General features: G+C 40.7%; 2 protein-coding genes and 1 long non-coding RNA gene across 7 annotated transcripts in view; 2 read left to right on the plus strand and 1 right to left on the minus strand.

Moving 5' to 3' along the window:
- The window catches only part of LOC127372931 (uncharacterized), a 44,939-nt gene extending 43,495 nt beyond the window's left edge, over positions 1-1,444 (plus strand). Inside the window, exon 2 of the long non-coding RNA XR_007886755.1 lies at positions 435-1,444. This is a non-coding gene — a long non-coding RNA (uncharacterized LOC127372931). The remainder of the gene's footprint in view (positions 1-434) is intronic.
- slc16a3b (solute carrier family 16 member 3b) lies at positions 599-12,316 on the minus strand. The gene is made up of 6 exons (XM_051416807.1): positions 12,218-12,316; positions 5,700-5,955; positions 4,746-4,889; positions 3,260-3,870; positions 2,927-3,107; positions 599-1,937 (listed from the first exon to the last, which is right to left on the minus strand). Exons 2-6 carry the CDS (start codon positions 5,920-5,922, stop codon positions 1,627-1,629), a joined length of 1,470 nt encoding a protein of 489 aa, XP_051272767.1. The 5' UTR covers positions 5,923-5,955; positions 12,218-12,316; the 3' UTR covers positions 599-1,626.
- A 1,590-nt stretch (positions 12,317-13,906) lies between these two features.
- The window catches only part of ccdc57 (coiled-coil domain containing 57), a 33,782-nt gene continuing 27,673 nt past the window's right edge, over positions 13,907-20,015 (plus strand). For 3 of the 5 annotated variants that reach the window (XM_051416771.1, XM_051416772.1, XM_051416773.1), the window contains exons 1-3: positions 13,908-14,124; positions 15,590-15,742; positions 18,028-18,150. In XM_051416771.1, the coding sequence (XP_051272731.1) occupies positions 15,597-15,742; positions 18,028-18,150 (269 nt within the window). In that variant the 5' untranslated portion in view covers positions 13,908-14,124; positions 15,590-15,596. Of the gene's footprint in view, positions 14,125-15,589; positions 15,743-18,027; positions 18,151-20,015 lie in introns of all 5 variants that reach the window. The other 2 variants (XM_051416774.1, XM_051416770.1) reach the window with 2 other exon arrangements.

A 20,015-nucleotide genomic window follows, 5' to 3' on the forward strand; every position in this document is an offset into this window, starting at 1 on the left:
TCTCTTTCTGCACTCATTCATATCCCATTAATGCATGTTACTAACTTCACTTCTTCCCCGGAGTTCTTGTGCTTTCTCGTCTCGCAGGTTCTCATGGATCCTGGTGGAGCCTCCTGCCATGGTCCTGCTTGACTGCCATTGCTAATATCACTGATATTATTGTTATTATTATTATTAGTATTATTATTGCTATGGTTACTGTTGTTGCTGTTGTCACTGCGTGTTGTCCCCCATCGTTGTCGTCGTCGTCATCTTCTTCATGTTCATCATCAGTCACTACTATTAGTGTAGTTGTTGCTACTGTTGTTGCTGTGCATCTGTCTGTCTGTCTGTTTCTCTCTCTCTCTCTCTCTCTCTCTGTCTCTCTGTCTCTCTCTCACCCCAACTGGTCGAGACAGACGACCACCCACCTAGAGCCGAAGGATCTGTCCTAGGTTTCTGCCTTTTAACAGGCAGTTTTTCCTTGCCCTTGTCTCCAAGGTCTTGCTCATGGTGGTACTGTTGGGTCTCTGTAATTAATGTTTTAAAGAGTTCGGTCTAGACCTGCTCTATTTGAAAAGTGTCCTGAGATAACTTACTAAATGGTACAAAGATGTCATTTTACTCAACAGAAAAAATATTTATTTGGGAAACACATGCCCATGTTGTGTTAGATATCACTCAGAAATACAGCAGTGTAAGTGCACTGGGTGTGTGCTACGTTCGTCACCCACTGAACACATACATAGAAGGCACAGAGCACACAGATCACAGCAGACATACATTCATCAGCAGCGGTACACTGCACTGAGACTAACAATCCAGGTTTGTACCATTGTGTTATAGTCTCAGACAGCAACCGGAGGAAGTCTCACAAAGTAGCACACAGCAATCGTGGATCAGACAACAAAACAGACATCTCAACAATGTGTGAACAGCTACAGTATGTAATACAGCTGCCAGGGTGCATGTTAAGTGCCCCAAATATTCAACCGTTTCATTTTTATAAGTTTTTACAAGTTTTTGAATGTAACTTGTCATGTCAATAAATACTTGCAATAAATAAAGCAAAAGAGTGCAACAAGTACATTATTTGAGTGTGAAAAGTCATTCTTGATAATTTATTCTTAACACTGTGTCCAATTGATACCTTTTTCCAGAGCATCTCACAGACCTTGTTAGTGAATGGAGTTGTCGTTATGTGAACTAAGCATGGCGCTTTACAGGGGGACTGACTGCACTCGGACTGGCCAGATTCTTAAAGGCAGGGTGGTTGAGAGCTCCAGAAAAAGCCAGTAAGTGGAACTTGAGTGAAGTTTTTTTTCTGTCAACTTATTTGAAATCATCAGGTAAATGGAAAGTAGAATACCACAACAACAGGAACTGTATTAGAAAAAACTGTGCTGAGAACAGGACAAAAAAACTGGAAATGTCTTTGTTCTAAAATGTAACGTGTATCTGAGTAGACAGCAGTACAGACAAATGATCTCACCCAGGTATTATCTATATCTTACAGTAATGCTTTGTTCCCTCTTTTTCTGGAAAGCTTCACGCTCCATCTCTTTGCCACAGACCATATCCCGCACTTTTTATGTGTCTCCCCATCTTGGTGCATAGTTTGTCTTTTCTCATCACTCGTCTTTAACTTCATAGTGAGGTGTTTTCCTGTTCACACTCCTCCTTCACCATCATCACCTCCCCGACTTCCACAGCTCCGACTTCTCCGTTCTCTTTCCCCTTTGGCTCCTCCTCGCCTTCTTCCTCGCCCTCCACGCCACGGTTCAGCCCCTCCCTCTCTGCATCACTCACAGCCATCTCGAGCTTCGCCGCCGGATCTTCCTGTTTTCTGCTGATGCAAAAGAAGTTGCCCAGGGCGATGACAATGGCAGACAGTGTGACCTCGCAGCCCGCCAACAGGAAGACGTGCATGTACTGCTTTGTGTAATCCAAGAGGCGACCTGGTGGAGAGTACAAGAAGATTAACATGATTGTTACTGGTGCTCATCAAGCTGGAGTTATAAAGTGAAACGCCTTCACACAATAAGAAGACTGAGGAGCATCAGTGGCTGCAAAATGACATTAGTGAGCAAACTTTTCTTTGGTGAAAATTTGAGTCAATAATTATGTTGGTTTCAGTCAGTGCCAGAAATGGGCTGAGAACTGACACTTGGGATTTTTGTCCATGAGGTTATTGCATACCTCCACCTCCCTAACGCTTGATTTTTCCCTCCGCTGACATTCCACAAAGATAAGCACTACTCTGCCTCTGATTGGCTAGTGTTTGTTAAGGGTTTAGGAGTGTCTCACCGTCTCGGTCACGGTTAGAGAAAAATGCGTCAGAATAGAGGCGGGTCTTCACTGAATTAGGTGTGGGAATTATGCATCTCTGTGTAAACACATAGCTAGCATAACGCTGAGAAACTAGGGTAGAACTTGTCCTTGCTCTATTAGTCACCTCCTGTCTGCCAGACCAAACTCAATTGTCAGTGGATATTTCCTGGATCAGAATCTGCCAACCCAACAATTCACTATGATACATTCAGTCAGTTATCAGGTCCTATCATAAACATGTTGATTTGCACCACAGACATGTTTTAAAATAGAAACTGAAAGAAGTTGACATTAGTAGTATTTTTTTGTTTTTACATAGAAGGACACTGGCACATAGTTTATTTTACCTAAAAGGACAAAGTCGTCATCTCTCCACAACCAGTATATCGTCATAAAATACCAAAAAATGATTTAAAAAGCAACAGCTTTTGGATGCTTGGAAACATCTTGGTGAGAAAGCTCCTTTAAAGCTCTTTTTAAAACATCTGCATATTTTTGTCCAAAATTTATAAAAAACTGAAAATGACGAGCCCGAAACATTACACAATCTCATCTGAACAAAAACAAAGTGCCGTTAGAAGAGACAGATTCCCATTCGTTCCTCTTGTTCTCTGACCTGCTCCAGGAGGTCCCACTAGTACGGCCATGGCTTCCATCAGCAGCACCAGGCCGATGGCACTGGAGAACTTCTCCGTCCCTACGATAGCCATGAGGACCTCGAACTGAAGCGCTCCCACCATGCCATACGAAATACCAAAGAAGATGCAGAAGACCACCAGACCTGTATAGTCTTTCGCCTGCAGGAAAAGAAACAGGAAACATTGGAACCACAACAGGTAGAGGATGTACAGGTGATCTGAAGAGCCTAGAGCAGAGACATACAGTAAGCTAGCCTGATCAGTTCCTCTCCATTCTCCCTGAAATATCGAACCCATTTCTGCAGTCTTACCTGTGATCCTATGAGGTCAGTGACCCCGTTGAAGATTATGGCAAAGCTGAACAGGTAGACACTTCTGGGCCGTACCCATTTTGTGCCTGCTACAAGTCCTGCCAGGGGCCGAGCAAACATATCAACAAATCCCAAGATGGTGAGCAGCAATGCTGACTTGGTGTCCTCGTAGTCGAGGGCTTTAGCGTAGTTGACCACGAACACAGGGGGCACAAACAAGCCCAGCACCATGATAGTCGCTGCGACGGTGTAGATGACAAATCCTCTGTCCTTGAACACGCTGAAATCCAACAGTTTCTTCTTCGGCTTCTCCTCCTCCTCTGCAGCTGCGGGAGAGCACTGCTTCAGCTCCAGCTCCTGGGGCTTCTTAGGGGGCACCAGGGGCCTCATGAGGGCACCGCAGGCACAGCAGTTGAGCAGCAGCCCCCCCAGGATGAGGAACCCCCCTCTCCAGCCATAATGGTGCTGGAGAATCTGTCCCAGTGGGGAGAGACAGCAGAGTGCCACAGGACTGCCCGCTGCCGCCAAGCCGTTGGCCAGAGGACGTTTCTCGCTGAAGTAGCGATTCAGCATTATCAGAGACGGCTGGAAGTTCAACGCCAGGCCGAGACCTGAGGAGGGACAGACAGACACAGAGGCAATGTTACAGAAATCATTTTTTGTGATTCCAGCAGTTAGTGAGCAGTACCTCAGACTTCTGCTACCATGTTGAAAGAGTTACAACATGTTGTAACTGTTACAACACAATCAGATTTATCATAATTCTGGCTTTGCTTCAACATTTCTCAGCTTCAGTTTCATCATTGGTGCCATTATCTTCACCGTTGTTCCTCACGACAGTGACAGTTTGTTCTGAGTTTGACCTATCAATAACATGGTAGCCACACCCTAAAGCATACCCTGCTTTATGGTCTGTTTTACTCTAAATGGGACCATCAGTTACTAAATGAACATCATTCTGCATGGAAGAAGACTGAAACTAGAGATTGAGACCAGAAACCCATCAGGAAACTGTTTACTGAGCTCATACATCAAGTGAGAAGCAGGCTCATTTTCTCATTAGAATCACTATAATTTGACCTCTTTTTGAAACCGGTGGCATTGCCCCACGCTGGCCATTTGAAAGAATGCAGCTTTAAGACACTTCACAGACTCAGAAGCTCCGTCCACTATTTATTATCTATGACTCCACACCATGGTAACAGGGTGTCAAGTAGATGACTCTGATCTATATAAATCAGATTTTACCATAACATTATAGTTACCATGGTGTACACCTAAAATATGTTAATGATCACTGAATCACAGGAACAGTTAAGGTAGATTTCCTCGACCCTTTGTGTTCTGTCTCATCAATATTGATGCTGTGTATTCTAAAAAAGATTAAAAAGAAGTAGCTAGTTACCAGACCCAACAGAATGGATGCATGTACCTTTCTGCGTCCTTGTTTGTGTTGTTCCTATGTTTATGTATGTTGTAACTCTACCTGTTATAACTCCAGTGCAGAGGTAGATGTGTATGATGCTGGTGGCAAAGGAGGCCAGAACCATTCCCAGTGAAGCAAAGAGCCCTCCGACCATCATCACTGGTCGACAGCCAAACCTGTTCACCAACACGCTGCACAGAGGACCTAACAAAACACAATCAGTAAGAACACAATATACACATGTGGAGTGTGACATTTAGCATTGTGTTGCTAACAGGTAACCCATCCAGATCTCCCTTCCATTCCAATAGTCCTAACTTTCTAGGATGTCTCGACTGTCTATGTGTATAATTTCTGTTATCTGACTTCACTCAAATGCACAGAAAAAATACCACACAATAAATAAAGTATTTTAAATATGTTTTACTGCTAAGGATAAATCCACCATTACAAAGTCCCTTCCTGCTCCGTGCTCCCATTACAGGCGAGCGAGCTTCGGTCAGAACCTCGCTCAACTTTTTCCTTTCCCTGTATTTACATTTGGATTAGCTTTGTGTAACCACATTTTGAAAATGGTGAAAAGATAAAAGCAAGATATATAGTTAACTAATGGTAGCTAAACACTGTTAACACACTAGCTAATGGAAATCAATGGTTAGCTGGACAGATAGCTGATCAGGTATTACGCTTGTGTTTGGTTACAGAGCAGAACGCTAACGTTAGAGAACTAGCTAACTAATCTACATTAACTGATGGCTAATGTTAGCTGGCCAGTTAGCTAGCATTTTGTTAACCTTAGCGAACTTAAGCGTGTGGCTTTATACTGTATATGTCACTTTTGTCTTTTAACCATCTTTAAAATGTGGCTGTCTTTTTAACACAGAGAGTGTAGCATATAGCATATCAGTGCACAGGAAGGGAGGAAGTTGAGGCTCCAAAAGAGGCGGGGCATATGTAGGGGCCATCGGGTCCCGAAAGGGTTCACTATCAGACGTGTGTGTTACCCTCGCGTACCTGTGCCGTACAGCATGGCCAGCAGTATGGACGAGATCCAGGCGGTGTCGCTGTAGCCGACATCAAACTCTCGGATCAGCTCCTTGAAGAAGACGCTGACGGCCTTGGGGAAAGCGTAGGAGAAGCCAGTGATGACAAAGCCGCCGGCCAATACCGCCCAGCCCCAGCCGCCGTCTGGTGCCTTCACCCCAGTGGGCCCGTCGTCCACCACTGCTCCTCCCATGATGCTCTCTGACTGCTGTGTTCAGGTCAGTGGCTGTAAACACAATGGTAAAGAAACAGAGACTTATCCTTTAACTGTGCAGGGCTGTAGCCTGTGCTGTCACTCTGGCTTTCATGTTGATTTTGTGAATTATTTTATAAAATGTGTAGTCATGTCCTAGAGCATTTCAGCCTTTTAGGTGTCAAGGACCCCCAAATTGATACACGAGGCCTGTATTTGATAAGATATAGTCTTTTTTTAATTACAGGACGTGCACTTTCAAGGCTGCGTGTAGGACAGCGTGTGTGTTGGTTGAAGAGAACGGTGTAAATATGAGAACATGGTATTTGCTAGGGTTGATTTAATGTTAACAGCTTGTCACGACAGATAAAGCTTCCTTCTCTGCCAGAAGACATGCACAGACACACACACACACACACACATGCAGACACATCCTCATATTTCCTGCACAGCCTTTTATCTGTGCTGTGTACTCCAGTATAACACACACATCTCTCATACATTGCAGTCATGCTTGTACAATTCTTTCACAATCTAGTGTTCAAAGTGTGTTGTAAAATGGAAAATGTTTTCTTCTTTTGTGTTCATTTAAGAGCTTTTTTGAAGTAATGCACTTTATTTTCTGTGCTATATTATATCATATAATATTACTATAATCACTGTTAACATAAGTTCAGTATATTATTTTCTTATCTTATAAAATGAATTATTATTTTTTACTAAATCAGTCTGGGTACAAGATTGTGTGAGAGTATATCCCATGAATACTGTTCTTAGCTGGTGTAGTGTAACACCCTTTCCTTTGCTTCCCTTTTAGCACATTCTATAAAAGTGGAAGGAAGCCCCCCTGTGTCATGATCAGTGTTGGGCAGTAACTCATTACTAGTAATAACATTACAGTAATTCATTATTTTCCCCAGTCACTAGTAGTGTTACTAATACATTTCAGCGATAATATTGCTGAAAATTTTACTTAAATTTATTTTAACAAACAAAACTGGATCATCATTAATCATTAGTCATCATAAAAAAAATATTTTGGGGGGGAGAAAGGACACAATTACCAATTTTGTGGGGAGTAGCAGAAAAGTAATATAACTAGCAGAGTAACTGATTACTTTTGGCAGGGAGTAATAAGTAAAATAATTATATTACTTTTGAAAAACAAGAAATATGATGTGTGTATGTGATCATTTCCTTAAATAATAGATAATAGACCATCCATGCTATATTTATGATATATATAAAGCAGAGTTATCGTTCATATATTATAGATGTGTTATACATATTACGGATGTAAGAAAAAACACTGTATTGATATTTGTGTTTAAACAGCAGTGCGGAGGGCTGAGGGCTGTAATGTTGTAATGTTACAGGGACTGTGGTAAATACAAATGATCTTGAACAATTCATTCACGCCTTCATTTTGTCCTGTCTAGATTACTGTAGCTCCCTCTACACGTGCCTCAGTCAAGCTCAGTCAAAAATTCAGAATCAATTATAAGATCTTACTGATTACATATAAGGCACTTCATGACCTTGCCCCCAGTTACATTTCAGATCTTCCTTGTTCCTCATTCCACTCCTCGGCCACTCCGCTCCTCAAATCTCGGCCTTTTATCCATTCCCCGCTCTAACTGTAAAACTAAAGGTGGCCGTGCCTTTGCTGTTTCAGCCCCAACATTGTGGAATAGTCTTCCCCATTCACTCAGATTCACTGAATCTGTGCACTGTTTTAAGCAGATCCTCAAAACCCTCCTCTACAGGCAAGGCTTTTTATCGATCTCCTTGTTTGTTTCTCATCTGTCGTCTCTCTTTTAATTTATCCTTCCCTCTTGTTTTATCTTCCTTTTGTTTGTATTTACATGCTCCCTATGTATGTGTGATTGGGTATGGTTATACCCATATGGATATTTGTTGTTTGTAAAGCCCTTTGGATCTCTGTGTCAAAAAGGTGCTATATAAATAAAGCCTTACTTACTTACTTACATAATTAGCTTAAAGCAATGAATAAATGGTTGGAACGCTCCATGTGGTTGCTGTATAAACTTGACCAAACCAAACTAGACATTAACAGTTCAACTGTATGAAAATATTGTAACATCTATTATAAAATCCACTTTTATATGATGAATAGTTAAATAACATCCAGTTTGAAAGGAAATGAAATGAGCACATTTGGAACATAGGTGGTGGCGTCTAACGTATTTCCTCGTAGATTTCTGAGCTTCTTCATTGCACTCATTTGTGACATCAGTCTATCAGGATGTTTCATAATGGTATTGAGAAACAGTTACACAGAATTCTCCCTAGTTGACCTTTCATACTGCACCCGTTCCCTCTGCAGTCCTGCTGTTGGCCTGTCGAGGTGTGTGACCTCTGTGACCTCTGTGACCTCTGTGACCTCTGTCTGACTTCTTTGCACCCGTCAGAGAGAAGCTTAACAGAGGGGGCATCCTCTAGTTCCCATAGTTCAAAGCCAACCAACTGGGTTTACCTGAATGAGCAACCAACCTGGGGGTTACTGCCAAGTAAACATACTGCAAATGCACCTCTACAGACACAGTGGCCCAGTGACATTAGTATGGCACCCCCAGGCCCACCCACATCATTCACACCTTCCATGACCACCCATACTAAAATAAGACCCTTACATTCCGCATGCACACACACACTAGCTATCACACAGGGATCATTTCTCATCCCTGATATGCAGATGAAAGGCACTTGGACGCTATCCTGCATTGTGTGCATGTGTGAGACACACACACACACACACACACACACACACACACACACACACAGAGTAAAACAGAAACAATCTTCTCCCAGCTGGTTATACCATCATTTCTGAGCGTCTTTCTTATTTCTATAACGACATCTAAACTAATATTTATAATACATTTATCCATTTTGTTGTTGTTGAGACTGGGAGGGTGACCTTGCTCTCCCTACCACTGAGCATGTGCCCTGAATAATCAGTAGGCCACACCAAGAACCCTGGACAACTTCCAACTCACCAACACCGCAAACTGTTATAGTTGAATCAAAGGGGAGAATCTCATATTCTAAAATACAAGTTTCTCTTTAACAGCTAGAGGAGGCCATAGAGAGAACAATTAGACGATTGATTGTCAGCTTTTAAATTACTCGCCAACTATTGTTATAATCAACTAATTGTTTTGAGTCACTTTAAAAGAAAAAAAAGTCTAAATTCTCTGGTTTCAGCTTCTCAAATGTGAATATTTTCTGCTTTCTTTACTTATCTATGACAGTAAAGTTAATATCTTTGGGCTGTGGACCAAACAAGTCCCCTTGAGCTTTGTGAGATACTGACCAACATTTTTTACTTTCTGCACTGTAAAACCAAGTTCATTTAACTCCAGAAAATTGTTAAAACTGATTACATCAGAATTTTTAAGTTATACTCACTAAACTCAATGTTTTTGGTTAAAAAAGATTCTTGATTGAGCAGCTTTTACTTAATTACTAACGTAATTTTAAGTGGCAACTTAGTTTTGTAGGTTAATACATTCCTGATTAATAACTTAATTAATTATTAGTGCTGTCAAATGATTAAAATATTTAATCGCGATTAATTGCATTAATGTCATAGTTAACTCACAATTAATGGCAATTAATCGCACATTTTTATCTATTCTAAATGTCCCTTGATTTCTTTTTGTCACATTATTTTTTCTCATTTTAGTGCTCTTATCAACATGGAAAAGTGGATCGGCTTGCTTTGTGAAAATGTTGTTTTTATTGAAAACAACATTGGCATATACTGTAGTGTTCAATTTCACACTAACATCATCCATTGTCGCCTGGCTTTGACGATGGGTGGAGAATTCTCATCAGCTGTGTGCTCGGCCATCAAGTGGTATTTCAGACGGGACGTGCTGCGATGATAGCTCAGTTCACAACGACAAAACACACAGATCACTTTGGTCTTGTCAATGGAACCATTTGGCAACTTTTCAAAAGTAAACTTTCCATTCAGAATATTATTGGCATCCATTTCGGCGTCTCGCACTCGCCATCCACTCAAAACGTAACGTCTACTACTCTTAAACAAGTGTGTGCGGCGTGCCTGTTGTTTTGTTTCCGGTCTAGCTAGATCCGGTGTGGTGTTGTAGTTTTTCTAACGTTACTAGTTGTTGCAACAGCATGTGAAAAAAACTACAAAGTGTGCTAGGCCATAAAGAATGTTAATCTCGCGACAAGAAAATTGACGCCGTTAAAATGGGTTTGCATTAACGCCGTTTATGACGCGTTTAACTGACAGCTCTATTAATTATTAATCTGTTTTCACAATAAAAATAAAATTACAAAATTGTTGTCATTTAAAGTTACTAAAGCTACCTGATCAAGAATGGTTTTTTTTACTTTACAAAACTTAGTTAGTTTTACTGAAAAAAAAGTATGTAATCAGCTTCAACAATTGTTTTAGTTAAATGAACTTATCTGGTTTTACAGTGTGGACCAAACAACTAATGGATTAATCGAGAAAATGATTGACTGATTAATAATGAAAACAATAAAATAGTTGCAGCCCTAAATGATATAAAATGTGAATTATCAGATCAGACTTAAATTCATCAGGTGAACAAAATGAATGATTACTGATTATTAATAGTACTGTAGGTCAACTTTACAACATACACCATATTTGAATATATCAAATGACACTGTAAATTGGTGGACTGTAATCCAAACCATTACCTATATCCACTTTAGCATTCAAAACTTTTTGCTGCCCCCAAAAAGAGTCCAAAAAGTTATTGGAGGTTTAAAGATTACTGATCACACATCATACACATGTTGTGGGTTATTATCTCTTAAGTTAATAGTGGAGGTTTAATGGTGACCATAACTTAAAATGGGAATATATGGTGTGGCTCAACTAACCAAAGTGAAGTCGACACTGCAACACTGGACTATACAAGTTGTCTGTACAATTTCCCACATGTCTGTGAGTTGTCAGGCAGTGATTCATCGTTTGAACCTACTCTTGGCATGACTGACCTGTCTCGGTTCACTTTGGTAAGGCTGACCTGGTTGGAGCAGTTTCTCCCCATAAGATCTCTCAATTCATTCATTCATTCCACCTGATTGTATTTACCTGCTTGTTTTAAGCAATGCAGCTTCACTAACATTTGCCCCTATAAAAGTGTACAAAAAAATGTATTTACTTTTCTCATTACCTAATTCATTTTCTCAAAAAAGTATATGGAATTGATAAAGAAAAGTCCTGCTGGGAATCGAACCCAGAACCACTGAGCCACTGTACTGTAAGACACTAAGATTAGCTACTTGAGCACTTCCTCACCAAGACACTGGTTTCAAATCAGTGTCAAAGATGTAACCATTTTACCCATCATTTTTTACAGTGCGTCCTCACACTGACAGCGGGGGGGGTCTCCTGTGTCCCCCCCGCTGAGACACAGGTATTCTCAGCAGACAGTACCGAACCGAGGACGATGATGTAGAGAGCCCTGACATCATCAGGCTCGTGGGATGCAGCCGACAGCACGTAGGCAGCTGACTACTACTAATGCGTCACTTCCATTACTACGAAGTTTGACAGCGCGTTGCATCACACGCGCTCTTCATCACCCCGCGGAGCAGGAAGCGACCGTGTAACGTCCTCTGTGAAATCACACCTACTCCCGCAACTTAAGTTTGTTTGTTTGTTTGTTTGTTTGTTTGTGTGGCCCCAGTTTGTTGTTGGAAGACAAAATACGACTTCACACGACTGTTTCCGTTTTAGTTTTTTGCTTCATAATTAGTCCAGTGTCACAGCCACGCAACAGTTTGTGAAACGTTCACGGTTTCACGTTTAAATCCAGTACTGAAGTGAGTGAGCTTCCTATTTCACCCGCTTTCTATCCTCTTTTTACACAGGGTCCTCTTCCTACATGATGGGAGCTCACTCTATGGTATGAGTGCGACAGACAGATGCGGTGCGGACAACCCTGGTGGCGTACGTGAGGACCGAGGCGTGGGTCTGTGATGTGGATCCCCGCAGACCGAGCTCCCATTAGACCGAGCACAGTCAGTCTGAAGAACCAACAGAGCCTGAAGCATCTCTAATAGAGTTTTCACAGAAATATATGCTGTTCATCTTTATTTGGCTGCTTTGAATAGGCCCACAGCCAAATGGCTACCTGTTACTGTACAACCGGCTGTACCGCATTAAAGGGGACATAGAGTATTTCCAGGAAGGCAGTAACACAGACACACGTTATAAAAGAAACACAGGTTAAAAAGAGAAAGAGTAAAGACACGCTACCTGCTGAGATGCGGACTTCCCTCCTTCCCTTCGCGAGCGCTTCTACATAATCCGCGTGTGCGCGCTTCCTTTATCTGACGGCGCGCGTTCTCTAAAACTCCGCCTCACCGCTCACCCCCACCTCCTCGTGCTTAATGAAACATCTGAATGATACAGAAGCGTATTGTACGGAAGCTCGACGGAGTATCAGGGCCAGACTAATCATAATATAATATATCAGATAAATCATAATATTAGAACTACGAGAATAAAGTAGTAATTTTATGAGAACTGTCAGCCTGTTGGCTCAGCCAGCGAAACTGTTTAACGACGATATGATCAATCCGTTAGTTTACCTGTTGACTGTACGGTACGGCTGAGACAAACAGTGGCTGCTGGGCTCAGGCTGAGGCTGCTGATTGGTTGATCTTGATAACTCTATCGAAGCTTTTTTCTCATTAAAACGATTACATTATTCTCGTATGATTACGACTTTATTCTCGTAACATTACGACTTTTTTCTCGTAATCCCCCCCCCAAAAAAAAACGAAAAACAAACCAATAAATAAATTACTCAGAAAAACAGAAATAATTACTCCAAAAAACAAACCAAAAAAGAAATATTCAAGTGAATGTAATACGCTTCTGTAGAATGACTGACACTCTCTAATTTATTTATTTGCATTTTGCCATCTGGTTTGATCAATTGGCAACAAACATTCAAAAGCTGCTACATACAATTCATTTATTATTTTATTTTATTCACGGTATACACATTACTCAAAATAACAAAACATACCTGTGCATAATATGAAACGTTATATCTTTTACTTAAAGGTCCAGTGTGTAACATTTAGGATTTAGGACATTGTCAGAAATACAATACAATATTCATAGGTATGTGTGTAATCACCTGAAAATAAGAATCATTGTGTTTTTGTTACCTTGAAATAAACTGATTAAACTCAGAGATTAAATCAGCATATATTTCTGCCACCTCTGGCCACCCCATGAATATTTCTTAGATACACCCCTACCCACGAACTGAAGATAGGTTACATATAAAGAGAAAAAACTTACAAAATGAAATAATCCATGGATCCTTTGGAACAGCTGTGGGCTACCTCTCCTGGCACAGAAGCAACACTGCTGAAGCCAAGCTGAAAGCTAATATCAGACGACTAATTCAGTGTGTTTATAGGTAAAGTAATGACATTGGTCCTGGTGGGGGCAAATATCTGCTCAACATTTCCACTCTATTATGATGCTATAACCTCCCACCAATTGTTCATTGTCATTTTGGAATTTTATTTGTACTGTGAAAACCTTGTAAAAGGTTATTCATCAGGAATATTTATAAGTTAGTTCCACTTAATGTTACAATTAAAAGCGGCTTCATCAAGAATCTTTTCTAACTGAAAAACTGAATTTGTTTTACCAAAGATTCAGATGTAATCAGTTTCAACAATTTTTTTGAGTTAAATGAACTAATCTGGTTTTCGGTTCAAGTAAGCCCACTGACTATAAACTGTCTGATTCACTGACTCTCAGTAGCGTCGGTGGTTTCCATTGTGATCTTTATAAGCAATTCATTAGCTTATCATTAATAAAAATAGAACAAAGTAGGCAGTGTTGAATAAATTAGCAATGTTTATTGTAACTGGCGGTAGAGCCAGGAACCTTTGTCTGTCGGTCACTGTAGCTGGGGGACACTTTCACAGCCGTTCGGTTACCATAGAAACCGTTTGCCTCAAAGAGGAACGAGCCAAGTTTGAATTAGCGTCGACATAAGCTCGTTAACGTTGATATTATTTGCTTAAAGCGTTAAACCGTTATTAGTTGAACCGCTACATGTCGTTTCACATGAAGACTGAATGAAGCTCCAACGGTTGTAACGGCAGAGAGCAAGCTAAAGCTACTGTATCACGGTAAGCTAACTGAACTGTGTCAGTAGTTTGTAAAGTGGGACCCGTTTACACCAGCGGTTCTACGGAGTCCTTGACAAATCATCTCAAGGATTTCTTATTTTGTGCGCATGCGTTCTTATCTTGTTGAAAATTGACTATAAATTCAGATGATTTACCCTCACTAGATGGACACAACTTCATTGACTGAGAACTGTCAGTAAAGTGTTATTGAAGGTTTTAGGACGAGGCTGTTTACCAGAGACGGCTCTGTGAATATAGCTTGTGTTCGGGTCTTCAAAGTTTAGATCTTGAATAATAATCTAAACAATTTCATTTAGTTTACTTCACAAATTAATGGAATTTTGAGATGTAACATTACGCCAACTCTGTATATATTTTTTTAATGTTTTCCTTAAAATCCTTAAAATGTCCGTATTTGCAAATTAGATCATGTTCAATATGATATGACTCAAAAAAAGCCTACTCAGTGGGCAGTTTGAACAGGTTTAAATGTGATTTGTCAGTCCATACCACGTTCAGTTGATATTCTATAGTTCTAACCCTAGACTAAACGTCTGTTTCTGTTCTGAAGTTTTAATTCCGGCCTGTTGTAGGCATTATAATGAACTGAAACAGGAACTTGTTCCTGTTTAAATCTGCACCGATTTTGATGCTTAACTTCCAGTTTCTTTGTCCAGTGACTGCTAATTTCTTCTATTCTTATTGAACTGTTGCTCAGAGGGATCTTTGTCTCTTTCTGCCCTTTCATTTGTCAGTCTGGTTGAACCATTGCAGTGTTTTTTCTTTTCCATGTACAAAATATTCCTTTTCTTGTCGGGCTATACGATATGGTAAAAGCATCATATTGCCATTAGTTTGACAGATATTGCGATTATGATATGATTCACAATTAGTGGGAATGATCATCTTTGCATCACAAATTTAATTTTCACTGACAAAACTATGAAAATCATGATGATGACACATTTTGGGGGGTTTGTACCTGTCTAGGGAACAAGATTTGTAGACCAGGGAATCTCTACAGAACTACAGTAGTTTATTATAATGCTTTTTTCCTCCCACACATTTTACCTTTAAAAAAACTGCAGCTTCCTGTGATTTGTATATTGCAATTTCAATAATATTGCAATTCATTGTGCAGCCCTATTTGTGTTTGAAAACCTGTGTAATAAAATAACAGTTATTTGTAAAGAAGACTTTGTGCAACCTAAAGACCATTCAAACGTATAGAGCAGTCCTCTCAGCCATCTGACTGTACCCAGTCAAGCTCTTGTGGCAGCTGTTTTCTGTACGTTTCGCAACCACTTTAGTTTCTCCTACTCCTAAACAGGATTTTTCTGGAATCTGGGGGTCTCCAAAATGTATAGCACAGAAACATTGTTAGCATTGCTACAGGAAGTAAGCTAACTATTAGCATGAATACTGTGCACTGCTTTGTATGATAACCTATATTGTGGTGTTCCAGTTCCACCATGCAGTCAGACAGAGACAGTGGACTGGGAGATCTGGAGGCCCAGCTGGCCAGTAAAGAGAGGGAGTGGAAGGAGCTCCTGGCTGCAAGGGTTCATCAACTGGAGAGTCTCCTGAAAAAGGCCCAGGAGGAGTGCTCCTCCCTCAGGTACCACGTCTACATCCTCCTCATACCGCAATGTCAACTTTCCACTGTGCACCTCAGCTTTTAGCTGGAAATGTGATTATTTTTACGGTCATACACTTCATTTGTCAATTATTTTTTCAGTGAATTCACTCATTTTTGAAAAATAAAATACTTAATCAACCCATTAATAGTCAGTGACATATCTTCTGCCATGTCTTTTTTATTTTCTTAGGCTTCAGATTAATTTTGTATATATGTGTCTGGTTTATGTCTGTGGAGTGTGAGATTCTTTACCATCTTTGGGTGGATTGTGTTTTGTTTGTCATGTGAAGCAACGTTACAAAAGAACACATTTTCTCAATCTAACCATTCAAATAGCTTTTTTGTTTGGACAGGTTTTGTCAGAGATATCTGCCTCCAGGCCAATACAATGGAGGTCTGTGGATTATCAAGAGTAACCAGGACATTGTGTCTTGGAAGCCACATTGCTATTGAAATGTTTAAAAGTCATATTTCAATGCTGTGAGCACCGCAAACTAAATTCTATCCACCACCATTGTACTGTGGGAGGCAGAAATCTCAGAGACGGATATCTCGGTCTGAACAAATAATACAAACAAAAATACCGGACTAAAAAGATACCACTACAATATATGTCGTAACTAAATATTTGACAAAGCATGGATTTTTAATTAAACAGACCAGAATCAGCTTTATTGGCAAAGTACAAGGAATTTGACTCATGCAAGAACCACTTGCACAAATACATTCCTTCATAAGCAGCACGTATGACAGATTTAAAGCAACTTTATGTAACTATTTTACCTTACAGTGGTTTTTAGCCTGGGTCCGGTTGGAGTTCCAGGGGGTCCCCAGACAAATGGGAAACATTTAAATTTCACTTCTATGTATTTGGCAAGAAGTTGGATCCTGGTTGGGACAAGTTTACACGAAAAACTTGTCAAACTTGTCAGTGATTTTGGTGAAACTAGATCATATTTTATGGAGAAAATGTTTTCTGGTTTGCCCTCTGATGTCTTCTGGCTGCTCTGCCTCAGCCCTCTGATTCACATGGATAATGGAAAATTCCACTCAGTTCAGTTTTATTTGTATTGCACCAAATCATAACAGAAGATTGAGACACTTTTCAAATAAAGCAGTACTCTTTATACATTTATTTACAGAGACAGAGACAACAGTTCCCACCATCCCACAGGAAAAACGTCCTTTTAACAGGCAGAATCTTTGAGCAGACCCAGCCTCTAGGTGGGCGGCTGTCTGCCTCGACCGGACAGAAAGCTTTACTTGTTGCTAAAGTAGGTTAAACACTAAGCTAGTTAGCTCAGTTAGCTGTGCTGTCTTGTGTTTGCACCTCTAGCACAGTAGCCTTGGACCACCGGGAGGCGGAGGTTCTTTAGGCCTCAGGAGCAGGAGGAAGGGCACCAGTGCAGAGGACTGCGATGGGATTGGAAATCTCACAGGTGCAAGCAGTTTTGACTTTGCTGTGGGTGGGAGCTGGTGGTCAAAAAATAAACTGCAGGTCCTGGGATTTATCTTGTGCCCACAAGAAGGAGGGAAAAATGTCAGCAAATCAAATTGGAAAGACAACAGAACAAAACAGCAAATCAAGGCGGGTGTGAATGATCAGAGTGTTTGTGGGTGCGGGCAGGAGTGGACACACACATTGAGGCATCGGGCAGTAATGGTTAGAAATCCACTGGGATCGGGATTAAGAAAACAGTCCTGTGTAGGGTTCTACACCAGTGCTTTCCCCAGCCTCACCTGCTACTTCCTGTCTGTCAGGAAGAAGTTGATCCACTTACAGATGGGGGTGGACATAGGCAGTTGGGTCAGCTTCCAGTGGAGGACCTCTGGTAAGATTGTGCTTAGCACAGAGCTGTTCACAAACAGGATTTTTGCAAATGTCCCTAAGGAGGCAACACCAGTGTCTCTGAGGACTTTATGACCACAGACATTTATATATATATATATATATATATATATAGCGCTTTTATTCAAAGTGCTTCACAATTTGTCTCTCATTCGCCCATTCACACACACAGACACACAGCGAATGGCAGGGAGTGACTATGTAAGGGGCTGCAACCATCGGGAGCAATCTGGGGTTCAGTGCATTGCCCAAGGACACTTCGAGGTGTGGACAGGAGGAGGTGGGGATCGAGTCGCTAACACTGTGTTCAGTGGACGACCCAGTCTGCCTCCTGATTTACAGCTGCTTTGAAAATGTCTTTCTTTCTGAGCAAAGTAATAACCGTTTAATTATTTTGTAATGCTTCTTTTGTCAGAGATGGCTACCAGAAACTGAGTGAGGATTTCCAGTTCAACCTCGCCATCTTGGATGAACGAGACAGAGAGCTGGAGAGATACGATGTCATCACTGCCAGAGCTGTAAATGCGGAGCGCCACAGGTACAATTCATCCCTCTTCAGAGCCTCTTCAGTTCAGATTCACAGAAGGTACAGTTTCTGTGTGACGTTTAGATTAGATTGAAATAAAAAGTAAGGAAATACTTTCAATGCAAAAATCTAATAATGTAAAAGTCATGTGAGTCGTGTCAGAGTAAGTGCATCAAAAAAAGAAAAATATACAAAAATTGTGTATGCATTTATTTTCCCCTCATCAGAATCACAAATGAAAGACAAACAACAAAACATGAAACTGCTTCATACAGTCTGATTGTTTTCTACTTGAGATAGCAGGAAGAGGTGGCGTTAGGTGTCCTTTCAATCTATTGGTTGTATTTTTATGCCTTATGGCTGGAGGAATTATGTTTTCGGGTTGTCTGTCTGTCCTATTCTTGTGAACTTGATATCTCAGGAATGCCTTGAGGGAATTTCTTCTATCTTGGCACAAAGGGCCACTTGGACTTAATGAACTGGTTGATGAATTGATGACCATATTTAACAATTGGTCGGGCAATGTATTTGTCAATCATAATGTCCTGGTAAAACACTTTTTTGCCCATTGTTCAACACCTTCGCTCAGGAACAGAAGGGGAGATTACAGTTGGTCAGACCCTGAATTGGTGACATGTTCTCAAAGGTCAAAGGCTGTTATGACCTCAAAATAGTTTTTTTGCCATATTTTAAGAATGAATTGGCTGAATCCAGATTTCACACACGTTGACAGGATGACACAATGAGTAAGAAATCTCATCCATTCTGCCATTCACTTCCTGCCTCATTCTGAATTTTGAGCATCATTGGAATCATGTGACTGCAAACATTATATTGAGCTGTCACATCTAAATATTCCAGGAGAAATAAAAGCACCACATTTTGTATAACTACTGTATAAGATCTGTCTTTACATAGTAATCAAATTTAGCCAATACATCTATGATAGTCCTTAATTTATATGTTTAAACATTCACTGAAATCATACGTATGTAAATGGTAAATGGTAAATGGACCTGTACTTGTATAGCGCCTTTCTAGTCTTCCAACCACGCAAAGCGCTTTTACACTACGTGCCACATTCACCCTTTCACACACATTCACTCAGTGATGGCAAAGTCCATCGAACAGAAACTAACTCATTCATACACACTCACACACCGATGCACGGCATCGGGAGCAATTTGGGGTTCAGTATCTGAATGGTAGTAAAATAATAAAACACAGAACTTACAACAGCCTTGAACGTTACATACATTACAAAATATTACTGAGGTTTGTACACAATAGGTCTGTTTGTTTTGTGGCCTGTTGTTGTCCCTTGACTGCTCAGGCACGTGAGCTCTGATGTTGGAAGCAGCAAAATACAAAAATATATTTCTACCATAAGTTAGGATACTTCGACAAGTGGCACCAGGAGTCAATTAAGGAACGACCCGCTCTGCCTCTGAGCCACAGCTGCCCTGTATGTATCATCAACATATGATAATGTCCATTTAGGAAAAAAAATACGTTATACCCTTTATTCAGTTGTTTCCAAGTCTTCCACATAGGTCACTGTGTTAGGGGGATTCTTGTTAGGAGCAAGGGTAGTCTTGTTAAAGGACATTTCTTTCTGTTATAGTAGAATGACTGATGTGTAGATCATAGCATCAGACAGCTCAGACAGTTACGGCTGCAGAAGGAGCAAGCGTTTAGGAGTGGAGACAGGGACAAGTTTAAGGAGTCTAAGTACAAGTTTAGGAAGGCAGTGAGAGAAGTTAAACAATAGTACTCAGAGAAACTCAAACATCAGTTCTTAGCTAATGACTCTGGTTCTGTCTGGAAGGGGCTCAGACAGATAAAGGCCAGGACACACAAACCCGACAGCCGACCGT

This window comes from Dicentrarchus labrax, unplaced genomic scaffold, assembly GCF_905237075.1.
Source record: "Dicentrarchus labrax unplaced genomic scaffold, dlabrax2021, whole genome shotgun sequence".
Classification (NCBI taxonomy): Eukaryota; Metazoa; Chordata; class Actinopteri; family Moronidae; genus Dicentrarchus; species Dicentrarchus labrax.